Genomic DNA, 18,969 nt, shown 5'->3' on the forward strand with positions numbered 1-18,969 from the left:
CTATGAGTCTGTTTATTCGTTTATTTCTTTTTGATGTATAATTGACCTACAACACTATGTTAGTTCCTATTACACAACATAGTGATTCAACGTTTCTATACATTTCAAAATGATCACCATGATAAGTCTAGTTACCAACTGTCACCACTCAAAGATATCACATAGTTACTGGCTATATTCCCCATACCCTTGACTCATTTATTTTGCAACTGGAAGTCTGTGTCTCTTGACCTCCCTCACCTATTTCTCTCCCCACCCTACACCTCTCGCCTCTGGCAACCACCTGTTTGTTCTCTGTATCTATGACTCTGTTTCTGTTGTTACGTTTGTTCATCTGTTTTGTTTTTAATAGATTACATGTATAAGTGAAATCATATTGTATTTGTCTTTCTCTGACTTATTTCACGAAGCATAACACCCTCTAGGTCCATTCATGTTGTCACAAATGGTAAGATTTCATTCTTTTTTATGACTGAGTGGTATTAAATTGTATATATACCACATCTTCTTTATCCACTCATCTGTTGGTGGACACTTATGCTGCTTCCATATCTTGGCAATTGTAAATAATACTGCTATGAACATTGGGTACATTATCTTTTTGAATTAGTGTCTTCATTTTCTTTGGATATATACACAGAAGGGGAATTGCTGATCACATGGTAGTTCTGTTTTTAGTTTTTTGAAGGACTGCCATACTGTTTTCCACAGTGGCTGCACCAATTTTATTTTTAACTGAAGTAGAGTTGACTTACAATGTTGTGTTAGTTTCAGGTGTATAGCAAAGTGATTCAGTTTTATATAAATCTGAAAAAGAATATATATATTCTTTTATAGGTTATTGCAAGATATTGGATATAGTTCCCTGTGCTATTACACAGTAGGTCCTTGTTTATCTATTTTATATATAGTAGTGTGTATCTGTTAAACCCAAACTCCTAATTTATCCCTCCCCGCTGGCTACACCAATTTACAATCCCACCAACACTGTAGGGGGGTTTCCTTCTCTCCACAGTCTCGCCAACATTTGTTATTTGTGTTCTTTTGATGATAGCCATTCTGACAGGTGTGAGGTGATATCTCACTGTGGTTTCGATTTGCATTTCCCTGATGATTAGCAATGTTGAGCACCTTTTCTTGTGCCTCAAGTACTGTTAATTGCAGATGAAAGCATCACTAATTGATACACATTCCAATTTTAGTATAGAAGTAACAAAGGAATAAAATATTAATCTTTTCTCAGAAAGCTATTAATACATAAGGGTTTAATAAGGGCATATGCTAATAAAAATATGTCATAAGTATTACACAGTAGTCTATGCATCAGTGAAATCTAAAGTCATGTTCATTCTAGCAATTTAGAGACTTAATCTGTCTCTAAACTGCCTTGGTGGCAAGAATAAAATGCAGGAAAGAACTGTATTTTAATATGAATAAGGTTTAGTAAAATGATCTAAAGACAGTTTAAAAATACATTCAGAAAATCAATGTAAGGCATACTATTTCACAAAACTAGGGCATTTATACAATAAGAGGGATACGAAGGACAATTTTTTGAGATGACTTGAAAGAGGACAAAAGAAGAAAAGGTGACTGGGCCATTTTCTACTAGCTTTTGAAGAAACTGACATTATTGGGAAAATTCACCAAAACATGCATAAATTAAAGCAATTTCATCCACTCATTTTACAGCTCCAGCTGCAAATCTGTTGCCCCCATAAATTACATCTGTGTGTCAATCAACAAACAAAAGGCAGAGCACAGAGGAGTGGCAGTACATGAATCATCAGATGAGAAGAAAAGGCAAAGCAAAGCAAAGGGTGAAAGGGGGCCGGCAACCAGGACTGCTCAGATGTTGAGAGAAATAAGGAAAAAAATAATGTGGGTTTGTTTAGGAACTTCCAATGGCTGTGCTCTATTTCTGAGTTAAAAGGGCTTACAGGGACACAGGCTACTAAACCCAGTAATACAGCTTTGCTTTCTACCATTCTCTGTGGCCAAGCCAAATTCCTCTTTAAAATATTTTAGGAAAACTTATCTTTAATCTCAGGACTCTTCAGTACTACTGGAAGGACTGTGATCTACGTTCTTCTGGGATTACAGACTCACCAAATTTGTAAACCTCTATCCAGAGGCTTTGGGGCCAAAAAAAGATTGCCTCTGAGCAAAGACAGGCAGCTCTGAATGCAGCCCGAGGAGTGAAGGGTTAGGACTGCCTGCAAAATTCTTCTCCAAGACCTCTCCTGACTTCTCCCCTCTGGGGTGGCAAAGTCAGACTTCTTCCTAACAATGCAACCATGTGCCATCTTTGGGAGGGTTTATTTCCTTTTTTCCTTTCAGAGAAGACATGACTCTTTTTTCTAAGACCAATCCTGAAATTTTTTTTAGGTTAGAGCTGGTGTTTAGGGAAAAGCAGAGCAACAGCAGGAAGTGTACTTCTCAATCACTTTTTAACCTGATGTGCCAGTTTAGAGACTGAAAACCTGAGGGTCATGTTCCAATGGTCAATCTCAGCCAAAGAAGCTGGTAGAGGACAGAGCAGCAAACACTGTTTGCTGCTTCCCTAGCAGCCTCCTCTTGCAGCTGACGGAGTTGTGCTTTTCACTGAGGGTGTCATGTTCTAGCCTAACCCCAGGACAGGAATCGTGGTCTAACACTGCCAGTCAATGTTGCAGCCCTGTGACCTAGACCTGGCCAGTGACATGTAAGGAGAGCCGACTAGGGTACTTCCATGGAAGCAGTTTTTGGTGCTCTGATAAAAGTTGGGAGATGAAATGTTCGGAGCTATGGCAGGCACTTTGAAACCATGAAACGATAAGCATGAAAACAAAAAAGCCAATGTGCTAAGGATAGCAAATCAGAAGTTTAGAAAGATCATATATCTTTGGTGGCAACTCTCAAGCAGCCAGTGACCATCTACTTCAAGTTTTCTTAGATGAGATAAAGAATGTTTATACTGTTTAAAAACTTAGTCAAGTTTTCTATTATTTGCAGACTAATAAAATGGTCAACACTCAGCTTGGACTCACTCATAGAAACAACATCCCAATTGACTGACAAGGGCTTAATTTCCAAAATAGACAAACAGTTCATAAAACTCAATAACAAAAAAAACAAATAACTCAATCAAAAAATGGGCACAAGACCTAAATAAACATTTCTCCAAAGAAGACAGACAGATGGCCAAGAGGCACGTGAAAAGATGCCCAACATCGCTAATTATTAGAGAAGTGCAAATTAAAACTACAATGAGGTACCACCTCATACCGGTCAGAATAGCCATCATCAAAAAGTCTACAAATAATAAATGCTAGAAAGGGTGTGGAGAAAAGGGAACCCTCCTACACTGTTGTGAGAATGTAAATTGGTGCAACCACTATAGAAAACAGTATGACAGTTCCTTAAAAAACTAAAAATAGAATTACCATATGACACAGCAATCCCACTACCAGGCAAATACCCAGAGAAAACCATAATTCAAAAAGTCACACGCTGGGGAGGGGGAAGGGTGAGCTGTGACAGGGCGGGGGAGAGTCATGGACATATACACACTAACAAATGTAGTAAGGTAGATAGCTAGTGGGAAGCAGCCGCATGGCACAGGGATATTGGCTCGGTGCTTTGTGACAGCCTGGAGGGGTGGGATAGGGAGGGTGGGAGGGAGGGAGACGCAAGAGGGAAGACATATGGGATAATGTGTATATGTATAGCTGATTCACTTTGTTATAAAACAGAAACTAACACACCATTGTAAAGCAATTATACCCCAATAAAGATGTTAAAAAAAAAAAAAAAGACACATGCACCACAATGTTCAATACAGCACTATTTACAATAGCCAAAACATGGAAGCAACCTAAGTGTCCATCAACAGAATGGATACAAAAGATATGGGGTACACACACACACACACACACACACACACACACACACACACACACACACACACACGGTATCATTTATATGTGGGATCTAACATATGATACAAATGAATTTATTTACAAAACAGAAGCAGACTGACAAGACACAGAGAACAAACTTATGGTTACCAAAGGGGAAAGGGGGAGGGGATACATTAGGAGTTTGGGATTAGCAAATATTATATATAACTACTATATATAAAATAGATAAACAACAAGGACCTACTTTATAGCACAGGGAACTATATTCAATATTCTATAGTAAACCATAATGGAAAAGAATATGAAAGAGAATATATATTTATAACTGAATTACATTGCTGTATACCAGAAACTAATGCAACATCAACTGTACTTCAATAAAAAACAGTATCTCAATTGAGCTGTACGTGCACTTCCTGTCATAATTTTATTTAGCAAAAGATATACTTAATTAATAGGCTTTGGTATAACATAGTTTTGTTGGGTTTTCTCTGAATATTCAACAAATTATTGATGGATGTTATTCCACTCTAAGCCATACTGTGGTCACATAATAAGTATTAAATCCATTGACTATTTTATTATTTTAATAGTTTTATACCAGTTGTTTGGTCGCCATGGGTGCTAGAGTACAGTTCTCTTGGTCCTCCCCTATAAGCCTACAACACGTAGGATATCAAGATTGTAAGAGTTAGCCAACAAATTGTCCTACAGCAGTTTCTGGATCTGGGTAATGATTAGTTAGTATACTAGTATTTACTAGGGAGCAGCCTGGAGATACTTCTAAAATCCTGAGGAAGGAAATTTGACAATAAAAACTTTGCTCCTTGATCCTTCTTTCTCCCATATCCCACATCCATCTGTCCCTCCATCTTCAGAATAAATTCAGAAGAACACCATTTCTCTCTGCTGCCACCACTTCCAGTCTGGACCAAGCACCATCACCTTGTGCCTGGATAACTGCGATAGCTGCCTCTCTGGCCCCCTGCTCCCTCTCTGCCCCCCATGCATACACTTCTAGAAAGAGAGTCATGGGCTAAACTGTAAGAGTGTGTCATCTGCTCAAAATGCTCCAATGGCTTCTCATCCTTAAAAATCCTTCCAAACCCCAAATCCATACACTGGCCTAGGAAACCCCCATCAGTGCCACCCCCCACCCCCCAGTCTGGTGTCTTATTGCTCCCCCCGGTCATGCTGTGTGCCAGTCATCCTGCCTCCTGGCTGTCCTTGAACATAGCAGACACACTCCTGGCTCTAGACCTCTAGTACCTGCTGCTCTCTCTGCCCAAGAAGCATGGCCCCAGGAGCCTACAGGGCATATTCCCTGGCCTCCGTCACCCCTTTCAGTCTTCACTCAAATGTCTCCTTTATGCAAAGGCCTTCCCTGGTCATCCAGACCTAAAACTGCCACACCTGCTCTTCGCACTGGACACTGCATTATTTTTCTCCTTAGCATTCTCACCATGAGCCTTAGAGTTTGCTTATGAAACAATCTTGTCTATCTTCCCCCTGCCAATCCTAGAATGCAATCACATGGGGGCAAGGACTTGGCTTTTGTTTGTTAATATATCCCCAGCACAGAGAACACAGAGTATACACTAAGTAAACATTTGATGAGTGTATAAATGGAAGGAAGGAACAAATGAGAAAATAAATTTCTCATGTCTAATAGAAAACATATTTTGAACTCTTAATGTGGCAAATTCTAGAAAAATAAAACCATGGATATAGATGCAGAGGTAGATGCCCGATGAGCCCCTCCGTCAGTAGCCTCTAGGGAATGCTTTTTCACCTCCAGTGTTCCCCATTCCCATGTTTTCTACAAAAATGCTATGGTCTGACCCTAAGTGGCACCACTCAGCAAAGACTTATCTATGCCCCCCACATCCAGACCATGGCTGTCAAGACGCCACCCGCACAAACCCTGCAGAGTGCACTGAGGCTGCGTACTTAAGACTGGGGCTCTCTCTCTACAGAGAAAGAAAAGTAGTTTATATCATACTTTTGAGGTTCATAAAACAGAGACATATTTTCTGAGCGTCTCTTATGTAGTAGTACATGAAGACCAAATTTTATTACCCACTTAGAGCTTTAAAAAAAAAAGTGAAAAACTGGACTTTTGGAGTGTGGAGTGTGGTGGTTCTTCATTTGTTAGTGACTAGATCTCATTCTGACATGAAGGGCAGCCTCTAAATTTACCTTCTAACAAAAGCATCCATTAAAAAGATAAGAGTTTGTCAATGGTCATTTATATGTGAATTCCTTTGCCTGATGACTCTTGCATGTGACTTATATGTAACGCACCAGGATCACATTTACCCTTGGGTAAATACTTCAACACTCACCTAAGATTCTAAGCTCTGTGGGTCAGAGTAGCAGCCTCATCAATATTAACATGGGAAGGAAACTGCTGCTGACACTCAACAAGTAAATAATAACAATATGGAGGTTTTACACTTTTGCTCTGCCAATAATGTTCATAACCAGATAGTAAAAAGGGAAGAAGAAACAGCAAAAAACCATGAATGTTTTAATTAATATAATTCATGCCACAAAGTAACCACTGTGCAAGCATGAACATAGCTCCAGATCAGGCATGTTAAAGATGAGATGGGCTGCAGAACGCAAGTCTGTGGGAAGCAATGTGACAGTGAAAAGAGCAGTCTTGGGGGCAGGTGGCCACTAACTATGGCATTGATTCACTTTCCTAAATCCTTGCTAGTTTTCATTACGTGGCCCTTCCAGGGTGTACTTTCATTAGGAAGGACAGAGGGAGCCTGAGAATGCGATGTGCTTTGGGGACAGTTACTGCCTTTGGTCACGTTATTAAAGGTCTTTTTTTTAAAAATCATTTTCACAGTTTTTCCCTTTTTAAAAAATTTATTTATTTAAGTTATTTATTTTTGGCTGCGTTGGGTCTTTGTTGCTGTGCGCGGGCTTTCTATAGTGCCGAGCGGGGGCTACTCTTCGTTGCGGTGCGTGGGCTTCTCATTGCGGTGGCTCCTCTTGTTGCAGAGCATGGGCTCTAGGTGCACAGGCTTCAGTAGTTGTGGCACATAGGCTCAGTAGTTGTGGCTTGCAGGCTCTAGAGCACAGGCTCAGTAGCTGTAGTGCACGGGCTTAGTTGCTCCGTGGCATGTGGGATCTTCCCGGACCAGGGCTCAAACCCGTGTCCCTTGCATTGGCAGGCGGATTCTTAACCACTGTGCCACCAGGGAAGCCCCGTTATTAAAGGTTTTGTCGTAGTCGCTGTGGATTCATTCTCAGATCAATTCTTAAAAATTTCAGAGCTGTATGCTCAGCTTCCTTGCTCAGAGATTCTCCGACAGTATGAATAGATTCATAGCAGTATAACTGTGTGAGCTGATCCCACCATCAGAAAATTGAGATGGGATTTTACCAAATCCAAGCTCAGTGGCTACTCTCTGCAGAGAAGCATCTGAACACTGCTTTTGTGGCTTTGTCCATTCAGCAAGCTCTCTCTCTTAATTTCCTTCGTAAGATTTGCGCTTTCCATAAAATCTTCTGTGACCGCTGAGAGCCAAAGACAATTCAAATGCTTAATGGCTTCTTTTTCTCCTAAAATCAAGTTGTTTATTCACTCTGTAACCTCCTTACTACATTGTTTTGCAACGTTAATTTATTAAGTTGGTCTTTAATCACCTGTAAGAATACTTCTCAAACATGTAGGAAAAATATCCCTTTCACTAGCAGCAATGCTTACTAGGGAGGAACAAAACAATACAGTATCCAAGGCCAAGTAAGCTGTGGCTTAGGTTGAATGTTAAGTGCTAAAAAAAAAAATCCTGAGTATTGTTATTATTTGAAAAGAAGTTTAATCACATCCACATCTGATGGAGCAGTTTCTTTTTTTTGAGTATGAGTTCTGCATACCATTTTTCATTTCATTTAATATAACACTATCTCCTTTTGACCTCTGATACATGAATACAATAGTAACAGCCTAAATGAAAAGAAAACTGCAACGGCAATTCTAACTTAGCACTGCCATTTGCCTTCAGACCTCACTGCACCAGCAATCGAGTCCTGAATACATTTCCTCCTGACATTTTCCCTTCTCAGGCAGGAAGGGTAAAAGGCCAGCTTAAAATGAAAGGAGAAGAACACCAATAATGTCATGTACATAGCAAAACACTTTTTACTCCTAGATCTCTACATTGGAAAACAAAGAAACAAACCAAAACAATTAAAACAAGCCAACAAAACAAGGAGCTCTGGAAGAAACTGCTCATCTCCACTCTGCATTCTATAGGACGATGCAGAATTGACTTGCAGACTTTCTCCTTGCCCGGCTGGCTTACCCTCTGCTACCTGCTAACTTAAGAAAGCAATACATTAAAAACAGAGCTTTCTATAAGTTCTTATCTGAAAGCTATGCTAGGACTTACATTTTTAAAAGAAAATTTTAACGTTTTCTCCCTATGCCATTCTCCTATCAGGCTTCGGCATGTAATGGTAACCCACTGCCAAAATATAGCAAATACACACATTTTTAGGTTGTATAGTTTGTATTCGTGGCTTTCTGGGAAAACCTGAGGCAGTGTGAATTCTATTGTTTTATTTCAGTCTACCTTTTGGCTCGACTGCTCTCTAAATGAACTTTGTGACCTCAATTAAAAACAAAACTAAAATAAAAAGCTTACTCATAATAATAATGTAAGCAGAAGAGGTCAAAAAACTCTAATACGGACAAAAAGCACTGGGTCTGCAGAAAGCGTTTTGAGTGTGTCTTTGTCTCCATCCTGTGGTCCTGGTCTGATGCTCCTAAGGCGTCTGGTCTCTGCCCCCAGAGCTCCCACAGGCCCTTCAGGGAACAGAGAGGGCTCAATGGCCACCCCTGTCGTGCTTGTCCCTCCCAGGGCCCCCAGCTGCCAGGCCCGGGCAGGCAGATCCCCTGCAGTGCTTTTCCCTTTGCAACATCTTTGTGGAGAAGAACAGGACTTCGGTGTCAAGGAGAGCTTTCCCAATTCTGAGAGCTAATTTTTAAAACCCTGCTGCCTTTCTCACTCTTCACACTTTGTTTCTCCAGCTCTCGAAACCCTTTCTATAAACCCAGTCTGTATTAGTACCCAGATTTTTTTTCTCTTCTTAGAAATTAAACTCGAAATTCTCAATTTAAAAGTCCACAAAGCTCACTTAGAAAACAGAACACAGTTTGTTTTCTAGGTGGAAAACTCAAGAATTGTCCAGTTCCCACCTAGCCATGGGTCAGTCCTGCAGACCTGCCATGCACCAGGCTCCTGGCTCTGGGGGCCCTGCCCAGCGTGGCCTTGCATGAGGGTTTTGACAATAGCTGAGTGTAAAATTAACGGGAAAAAGAAAATTAACTCTGGATCAATGGGATTAAAAAGTTTAATGGAAAAAAAAATTGTCCTTTGAAACACAGAGATGTGAAGTCAAGTTTCTACATACCCAAGGTAAGTAATCTGAGCTAGAGAAATACTACTTATCTGGATAAGAGGCTAAATTTAACTCCTATGGGATAAAAGTTTGTCTCTCACTGAGTTTTTCCTTAGGGAACTCACATCTAAAACAAAATTTTAGTTTGTTATGACAACATTCTTATACAGGCCACACTCTTTTTTTTTTTTTTTTTTCCCGGTACGCGGGCCTCTCACTGTCGTGGCCTCTCCCGTTGCGGACCACAGGCTCTGGACGTGCAGGCTCAGCAGCCATGGCTCTGAGCCTAGCTGCTCCACAGCATGTGGGATCTTCCTGCTCCACAGCATGTGGGATCTTCCCGGACTGGGGCATGAACCCATGTTCCCTGCATCGGCAGGCGGACTCTCAACCACTGTGCCACCAGGGAAACACCTACAGGCCACACTCTTAATCCTTGGTTTATATTTAGTTTGTGCTTCTGGCTGTACTAGGATTCCCTAAAGTTGCACACACTTTCTCTCAGAAATACGCTCCCGGGATTCTTTGTGGCAGCTGGCCTGTCACATGCACAGGTCCCAAAACGCCAGTGCCTGTCATAAGGGGACAGGTCAGTCTTTCTAGGAAATTTTAAAAGTAGGATTTGAGGAAGCTTTGAAGGTAAACTACCTTCCCCACTGACTTCCCAGGACACTTCATACCTAAGATATATTGATTGCTTTTGAGCTCAAAGCAGTTTTGCACCTTCTGCAGGCCCAGTTCAAATATCTCTCTTCCATCTCACCAGTTCTGTGTCCAATTCTGAGCCTGTCTTGGTAAAGTATCTTTGACCCGTGGAGTCAGAACACTGAGCGACCAGGCCTCAGCAAGTCCCTCGCCCCCTCCAGTCTCAGGCTCCACAAGTGGCAGAATGAGGGGCAGCTATAAACTTCCCAGGACTCTCTAAGGAGGGAAGCATGACACATGGATGAAGATGCAGTGCTGGTCCGGGGAGGGGAAGGCACATGGGAAACCAGCTGTGGTTGACTCTGTCCACAAACTGGCCAAAGGCCAGACCCGGTCAGGCAGGAAACCTCTGGTTGAGGTGAGAGGCCCCAACGTGTCCCTCGTGCACATGAGCCATACCTCCAGGAGCTGTCCAGGCAGACAGGTGCTCCTGCAAGAAGTCCGTGACCGGGGGACCTGCTTCCAGCCTTCCAGTGAGGGCTGTACTGAGAAGGCTAGTACAAACATAGGATTTTTGCATATGATTTTTCCCTAATATTTCCAGAAGAACATTTCTGAAAACATTTTAAGTTTTCATTATAAGTCTCTTGAGTAATTCTGAACTAGATACACCTAAAGAAGCGCAGTAGCCTGCTCCAACAAGCCTCTGCATCTCGGAGCAGGGGCTCAAGCACACAAGCTTTTAAAACTCTTACATCAAAAGCATACAGATTCTTATGGAAAGTAGTAGGAAGAAACCTAAAGTAGTTAGACAGAGATAAAGTATTCTGGGTAAAAAGAAAAAAACAGAGTTAGCACAGGAAAGGGCGGACAGTACCAGCAGTCTGCAAAAAAACGGATGGGAGGGTCACTTACCAAAAGGTCCAAGGGAATTGCGAAGGAGGCTGCTCACACTATTTGCATGAGAATAGCTTTGTGGGGAGACTGAAGGGGCACTTCCTTCTCACAAGTCACTGTGGTGACAGCACTCACACCAGGTGGGCCTCTTCTTTACTGAATCCCCACCCAGAAGTAACAATCAAAACAGTAAACAACAGGCACCGCACAGGCAGCTAGACAGAAGCGACACCGTCCACAAACTACTGTAGAGTCCTACGGTGCACAACAGCTGCACATCTTCCATTATGCATGAAACCTGCACCCCACTTGTGACCAGGCCTCCCAGTCCCAGCTGGCTTTTAGGGAGACTGAGCAGCACAGGAGCCACTGCCTCAGGCGGCTCCTGAGCACGTGCAATGTGGCCAACTTACACTGAGATGTGCCCTAAGTGTAAAGGTATACTAAAGTTTGAAGACTTAGGAAGAAAAGAGCGTCAAATATCTTAATATTTTATAGTGATTACATGTGGAAATGATAATATTTTGGACATATTGTGTTAAGTTGAAAAATCTTATTACAATTAGTTCTACCAGTTTCCTTTTATTTTTAAGTGTAGCTACTAGAAAATTTAAAATTATATATGTGGTTTGCACTATATCTCTATTGGACAGAGCTGGTACAGATCCCCTGATATCCCCAAATTGAACTATTCTTGTTTTACGTTTAACAACACTCTTAGGGATCATCGTGAGAGTGAGTTAATCTAATAAACTATTTGCTGTTAGTATGTATCTCGCATCAAAAATAAAGAGTTGGAGGCGACCTTATAGGTTAGTTCACCCAATCCCATCTCATCTCCACAGCCAGAAACTGAGGTCCAGAGAGGATAACTAGTACCAAACACATCAAGGATGAGACTAAAGTGGCCTCCTAACTTCCAGTCCATCCCTTTTCCTAATTTTACTATTTTATAATTGCAAGTATTTCCCCTTTTCTGGCAGACAGTACATTCACCCAAAGCAGTGACTCTCCTCAGAGCAGACATTTCAGGTGTAAGGAGGGATTTAGGGACAGAGTCACTGTGGGTCCTGTGACTGGCTGTTTGTTCTGCTTCTCAATCATCTGTTTAAAATGTGATTCAAAGGATCCTGTTGCTAAGCTTCTCCTCCCTTCAGAAGCGTGCACCATCTTTTACAGATGAAAATCCAGCGCTCTGCAGACCTCGCTCATTGTGTCATACAAAATGCAACTCCGAACGGCAATGCAAGACTCCTGTCTCTGTAGTTAACTGGATTGTATGCCTGGGCAGATGCTGAACCTGTGTCTCTAGACTCTAACACTTAGTCTTCTATTAGAAAAATAAAATTCCTAAACTTCCCCAAGAATTCTATTAACCTGCCACATCTTAGCTTCTCAGATCCAGACCAGGGATCACCTCTGTGATGTTTTCTATAAAGGAGACAGTGCTGGATTCCAGGCTAGACCCTGTTACTGAGACTGAGACTCTTCTTCAAGTGAGACTGAGACTCTCGTTCAACTGAGACTCTCCCTTCGCTAGGGAGACGATGGTGATCACAGCTATCTCTGTACTTTTACAAACACGGCGACTCACAAATTAACAGCTAGATTGTCTTGTTCCAGAGATGGATTAGCTTGTGGCGGCTGGCAGTGCACTGAAATATGCCCTTGCACTGCTCCTGTGAGAGAAAAAGTGGACCGTCACATGAAAATTATTTATCTGATGTTGACAAAGACTGAGCGATCTGAGGGAGCCGGGCTAAGATCACAAGCAGAGAATCTGTTCAAAAAGAAATACATCAAACCACCACCTACCCACCGTGCAACAAATAGCCCAACGATAAAACTGAGGGCTTGCGCCCAGAAATTCATATTACGTGTGCTCCTTGATATGAGATGCTTTGAATTTCCTGAACGGTGCTGTATGGAATGTGCTCTTATTTCAAATACATCAATTTCAGAAGGAATCGCGCCATTTTACATGCCACCAAAAATTAGAAATTCAGAAAAAGATGCATCACTCCTCAAGGACGCCCTAGATTTTCTAGATTTAAAATATTCCGTCCCAAGAGATTTACATGTCTTACTAGAATGGACATTTGTTGTTTCTAAAATTGAGCTTCCAGCCATGTGGTTCGTGTGGGCCCTGCCTGCCTTAAGCCATGAGCATGTGCTACTCCAGGTCGAAATTCAGGAGTGGGCACGTGGCTGATTTCTAGCCCATTCAGCCAAGGGGACTTATTCTGCATCTGGGTAGAGCCATCAGGGACGTGGACTTCTTTTCCTGCTGGACTGGAACCTGAGAACACATGTACCTGGAAGTATCCATTTTCTAACCACAGAGAGACAGTTGATTCCAAAGCCCATGTTCAAAGATCTAAGACACAAAGCATATCCAACCGTCTGCAGCCTCTGTACAGGGATGGCAAACTGAACCGCCCCCAGGGGCCAGGCCAGCAACACAAATGTGGATGCCTGCTAGGCTTGATATACTAAGGGGTGGTGGGGAGGGCCCTGTAGGTCTTCCCTAAATGCATTCAAATCTCAATGAAAACAAATCCAGCACTGCGATGGCCAAAGAAAACATTCTGACCTTAGGTCTGCTGGCCCATGAAATGCACTGGTCTGGTGCTGCCCGCCAGGTTTGCCCTGGCTCTGCAGTGAACCCGGGAGCCTCTGTTAGCCTGCCCTCAGGAATCCCTCCCTCCTGTAAGCAAACCTCTTACAGCCCAGTCACGCTTCTCACAGGTTTGGGTTGCTATGGTCTCCCTTTCCCTACTCAGGTCTAAGAATTAATAACTTATGCCACTGAAAACATCTTAAATGTCACATGAAAAACATCCTGGATCAAACAGTATCTTCACTTTAACTGCTAAAGAGACATAAAGACAAATTTCTGGGGCCAAGTACAGTGCTAGCAAGGGCTGTTTCTTAAAGGGCCCAGGAGTATCGGGCACAGCCCTGCCTACTGTGCTTCGAGTGGCTGGAGCTTTGTAAGTTTTTATATGTGACACAAACCACCCACCTGTCCCACATCCTGATAAATTTCCTAATGTACTAGAAAGATGGAGATCAGTTAAACATTTTTAAGTGAAAAGGGAACTGAATAAAGTAGAAATAAGTTATAAGGAAGTGAGGCCATTTCTGATATTTATTTTTTGAAACTGGGAAATGATGGCAAGTTTCTTACACAGACTTATGATGCCTAACAACCCTTTCAAAACTGAGATCAGACTCCACACGAACTCTTCTAAACAAGTAACAGCCACAGCTTGGGGGAACCAATTCAATCAAAAACAAAGCAATGCCACCCCTCCCCACCCGCTATGAATACGCAATAAAGAGAGACAGGCATGAACTTGGTCAACTAACAGCCATTCTGAGGGGAGTTTGCTGCTTACAGTAATAGTGAATATCCTTACAGGCTAAGGCTGAGATTGATGGAAGTCTCCTTGTTCTCTGTAGGCTTTTTATAGACTTCAAAAACAAACAAACAAGAGAATGGACCTGAGGACACGGAGAGGGGGAAGGGTAAGCTGGGACAAAATGAGAGAGTGGCATGGACATATATACACTACCAAATGCAAAATAGATAGCTAGTGGGAAGCAGCCGCATAGCACAGGGAGATCAGCTCGGTGCTTTGTGACCACCTAGAGGGGTGGGATAGGGAGGGTAGGAGGGAGGGAGATGCAAGAGGGAAGAGATATGGGGATATATGTATTACTGATTCACTTTGTTATAAAGCAGAAACTAACACACCACTGTAAAGCAATTAGACTCCAATAAAGACGTTAAAACAAACAAACAAAAAACAACCACTGAACCTTCTTATTTACCAGAGTTTCTAATCATTTACTGTCAGTCAGGGTTTGGAGAATTTCTAAGTCATAGAAAGCTGTGAATTTGGCCCACTACGAAGAACTGTTTGTACTGAAAGCAACTTGGAATATAAATAACTGAAACGCATTAAGTTAGAAACAACCCCAGTGTTATTACCAACAGCTTAATATTCTAACAAAATAAAGGTGTTTTTCTTACCAAGATGTAAAAATTACAAGAACTGCTCTGAAACCACAGCGAGTCCCTTTACTACAGGAACAGGTGAGAGAAGAGGCTCCTGCCTGTGTTCTTCCCTGGTGACAAGGATGTAGATGGGATTCAAGCTCCCCTTCCTGTCACTGTCCATCTGAGGTCACAATGAACTGCAGACACTGCTGTCTGCTTATCACATTAGTTTTCAGGGGAGTTACTAAGCTTTCTCGGGGAACCACTTCCTCTGATGTTATCTTTTATACTCAGTAACAAAATTCCATTTATTCACTCAACAAGTATGTATTAAGCACTCAGTCCATATTCCAGAAGCTGGGATAGAGCAATGAACAAAGTACATAAGACGGTCAGTAACACTCAGACCTCCTGTTCAGGAAATAGAGCAGCCTGCTAGGGAAGGCTGTAAAAAGCCAAGCACTGAATTCTCTGCAGAGCCTCTCTAAGGCACACACACAAGACAAATTCTGGTGGCTGAAATAACAGCAAAGTGGACCCTGAAAGATATAGTACTTCAATTTTAAGTTAGTGAAAAATAATGATTCACTTAAAAAAAAAAGATTACAAAAAATTTTTGAGATAACCTCTATGAAGTGAGGTGCCCGTCTGCCTTTCTGGTGACACAGGTCAACACAGTTCGACAGACAATCCAGCATGCCTGACATATTACCATATGAGAAGATTTTAATGAGCCAAAGTCCTGGAATGCAATCTTCAGGCTCCTTGATGTGACAATTTTTTTTTTTTTTGGCGGTACGCGGGCCTCTCACTGTTATGGCCTCTCCCGTTGCGGAGCACAGGCTCCGGACGCGCAGGCTCAGCGGCCATGGCTCATGGGCCCAGCCGCTCCGCGGCACGTGGGATCCTCCCGGACCGGGGTACGAACCCGTGTCCCCTGCATCGGCAGGCGGACTCTCAACCACTGCACCACCAGGGAAGCCCTGATGTGATAATTTGATCAAAGCAAGACTTATCTCCACAGAGGTTGGTCTAAGTTCATGTCAGGAAATGAAAATGCCGGCTTTTGCTGGGTTACATTTTCAGAAAAGGGGCACCACAGTGGATGCAAAAGCAGGGAGTGCTTCTAGCAGCGGCATCCTTTCTATGGTCCTGCCACCGCCCCTGCCTCCTGGGAAGAGACCTGTAGCCTTTGAGCCAAGGGCTCAGGGCAAGGTGTTGAGAGCTGGCAGCAGGGGCCTGAGGTGCTGGGAAATTTAATTAGCACATGTGAAACTAAAAGGGCCTACAGCTGAAAGCCACTCCAGACGTGTGAAGAATTGGGATTGATTTTTGAGAACTCCCATCTCTCAAGAATGAACAAGTGTGGGGAGAGATGAGCTGCTTAGTTTTTTTGTTTGTTAAAAGGTATTTTTTCAAGTCTTTTGCTGGTAAGGCTTCCAAAGTTTTAGCTAATAAACTTTCTCCTTTAATAAAAGAAAGATCTTTCTTCATCTGCCCAGAGCAAGGACCTGCTTAACCATGAAGAAAACTAGTACATGGATCTGCAGGGGACCAAATGTTATTTTGTAACAGAAATTTTATAACTCAGAAAAAGACTTTTAAAAGCTTCCATGAAATCCTGTGCAGCCCAAAAGCAAGCACAGAGCAGAGATTAGAAATGGACCTGAGGCGCCTGCACTCCAAGGGCTCACAGCCTTGGCGCGGAAGCCATAGATACAAAGACTTCCTGAAATCACCATAACGGGAGTCACCGTGCAGGACGGTAACCAGCAGATTTAGAGCAGGCTTTTCGTAGGAGGGATTTGGGCTGCATCTTGGAAGATGAACAGCATTTTCAGAAATGAAATAAGGGGAAGAGCATTTGGGGCAGAATTAAGTAGATGAACAAAGGCATAAAAAGCGTGTTTGGAGAGAGCAGAGTGGGCAGAAATGCGACTGATATACATGGAGGTCGTGGTGGGAAGACCCGTGTTGTGGAAAGGCAGAAGGAACCCAAATCCTCTCAGACTAAGGATTGGACTTTATCTGAAGGTAAATTGTGGGGAAAATCAAGGGCAGCTGTCGAGCAGAAGCATGCCTTAGAAAACTAACTGAGAGGAGCATGCAGGATGAACTGATGACAGGAAGCAGCCGCCAGGCTCATGTGAGACATGAAAACTCAGCACTTGGGCAGAGAGGCATAAAAGCAACACGGGTGGCAAGCAAGGGACAGGAGGGACATCGCAGAGGCAGAGCACTGGGATCTGGCTCCTGATCAGATCCTGGGGGATGGCAGGGGCCAGGGCGAGGGTGCTCAGATGATGCTACATTTCAAGCCCAAGGAAGAAACATGATTGTAAGATGGGAAAGAAGGAGATGAATAAGTAGAATACACTAGAGCTACAATGAAAAAGAATAGTTAAAGATGGATTCAACACACTCAACAGAAAAAGACTGTAAATAATTTAAAGATAATTGTTCTTCATTTTGGACTACAGGCTATCAACTTAAAAAAAGAGATACTTTAAGTGTCTTAAAGTGGCAGCTGAAGGGGGAGAGTCAGAGGATCCTGCATAACCCTGATGCTAACTTGGGAGAAAATTTAGCCAAAGGTAACATTTACTATTTATACGGCTTTCAACTTGCTTTTAAATTTTCTGTCTTTCCAGAGTTTATGGATCCTCCCCATCCCTTTTAAAGACCACACTTGCTATAGTATATGGATGTGCACAACTAGCCTCCTTGTGAAGGGCAGTGAGTGGTAAGAGGAAAAATGCATCTGTTGCCTAGCAGCAGGAAAAGGCATCATGTCGCCCTGTAGCTCATTTCCTCTGCGGTACTTTTTCTGACTAAGACTGTGTTGGAAGAGGTGCAGAAACAGAGAACGCAGCTGCCCACCCTGGCATGTCCATCTACTTGTTGTTTTTTTGTCTTGCAGCCAGCACCTGCTATTCCGACAGGCAGGCTATTTGCTTTTAAGTGCATAAACTGCCAACTATTCCTTGATGCTTGTTTGACGCTTAAACAGAACCATGAACATGAGGGGCCACCATGACCTAGACCCTGCACAGAGCTCCCCAGGGAGAGGCAGGGTCAAGGTACATTGCCCACAGTTACAGTAAGTATAAAAAACCTGCCTCATGGAAAAAATCATAAAGTAGCTCAGGTACAGACAATTATTACATTTAGGTTCAACACACCTCAAACTCCAGATAGTGATCTTTGAGTTTGTACTCATCTACCTCCTTGGCTTTAACCTTCTTGTCAGGTGGGTAGGAGCGGTGCTCGGCTAGCTCTGTGGTGATCTGCCTCAGCTTGCTCTCGTGAGATTTCAGCTGTTCCTCCTGCAGGAAAGTATTAAGCCATTTAGCATCCAGAAAAATCAATAAACAACTGTAGCACACTTTAAAAAATCCCTTATGATGAATGACGTTAATTCATCAAAACAGTCCAACATGCCTCTGCTGCCACATCTTACCAACTTTCTCAGGCCAGGGTCCACGTGTACCTTCGAAAAACAGCAACCAAGGCCAAGGCCAGCCCCCCTAACCAGGCCTCTGGTCACAAAACCAAATGCTTTCATAGCCCTGCGTCAGGAGTAACTGCCACGGAGTTGAGACCAGGCCTCCTGAGAGATACTCAAGCAGGCAAGGCACCGGCTGCAGAGTCAAGCACCCATCCTGAGGGCTGCACAATTTGGCTTCTCCATTTCACGTCCTCAGCAGTGCTGTCCTGTCTGTCACTACAGATGAAGACCTACCTGCATATTTTTTTTTCCTTTTTGAGACAAGCAATGCCATCAAGAAATAATTATTCTGAAAGCTGCTATTCTAAAAAATGTAGTGACCTATGCTTTTCCCTCCAAAATAGTAGAGGTTCTGACTTCCCTCAGCCTCAAATTTTACTGAAGGATATTTAAGTTGTTTTCAGGTTTCTCTGGGCTGCTATAAATGATGCTACATTCTTATGCATGTTGCCTAGTGAATATGAGCAAGAATTTCCCTATAGCATACAGGCACATCTCGTTTCATCACACTTAGCAGATAATGTGTTTTTTACAAACTGAAGGTCTGTGGAAATCCTGTGTCAAGCAAGTCTATCGATGCCATTTTTCTA

At 42.7% G+C, this 18,969-nt stretch overlaps 1 protein-coding gene across 11 annotated transcripts in view; it reads right to left on the minus strand.

The window, feature by feature from the left end:
- Window positions 1-18,969, minus strand: part of PSD3 (pleckstrin and Sec7 domain containing 3) — a 573,112-nt gene that overhangs the window by 7,892 nt on the left and 546,251 nt on the right. For all 11 annotated transcript variants that reach the window (XM_067721837.1, XM_067721838.1, XM_067721840.1 and 8 more), the window contains one exon: window positions 18,054-18,197. In XM_067721837.1, the coding sequence (XP_067577938.1) occupies window positions 18,054-18,197 (144 nt within the window). The remainder of the gene's footprint in view (window positions 1-18,053; window positions 18,198-18,969) is intronic.

This window comes from Pseudorca crassidens, chromosome 21 (genome assembly GCF_039906515.1).
Source record: "Pseudorca crassidens isolate mPseCra1 chromosome 21, mPseCra1.hap1, whole genome shotgun sequence".
Lineage (NCBI taxonomy): Eukaryota > Metazoa > Chordata > Mammalia > Artiodactyla > Delphinidae > Pseudorca > Pseudorca crassidens.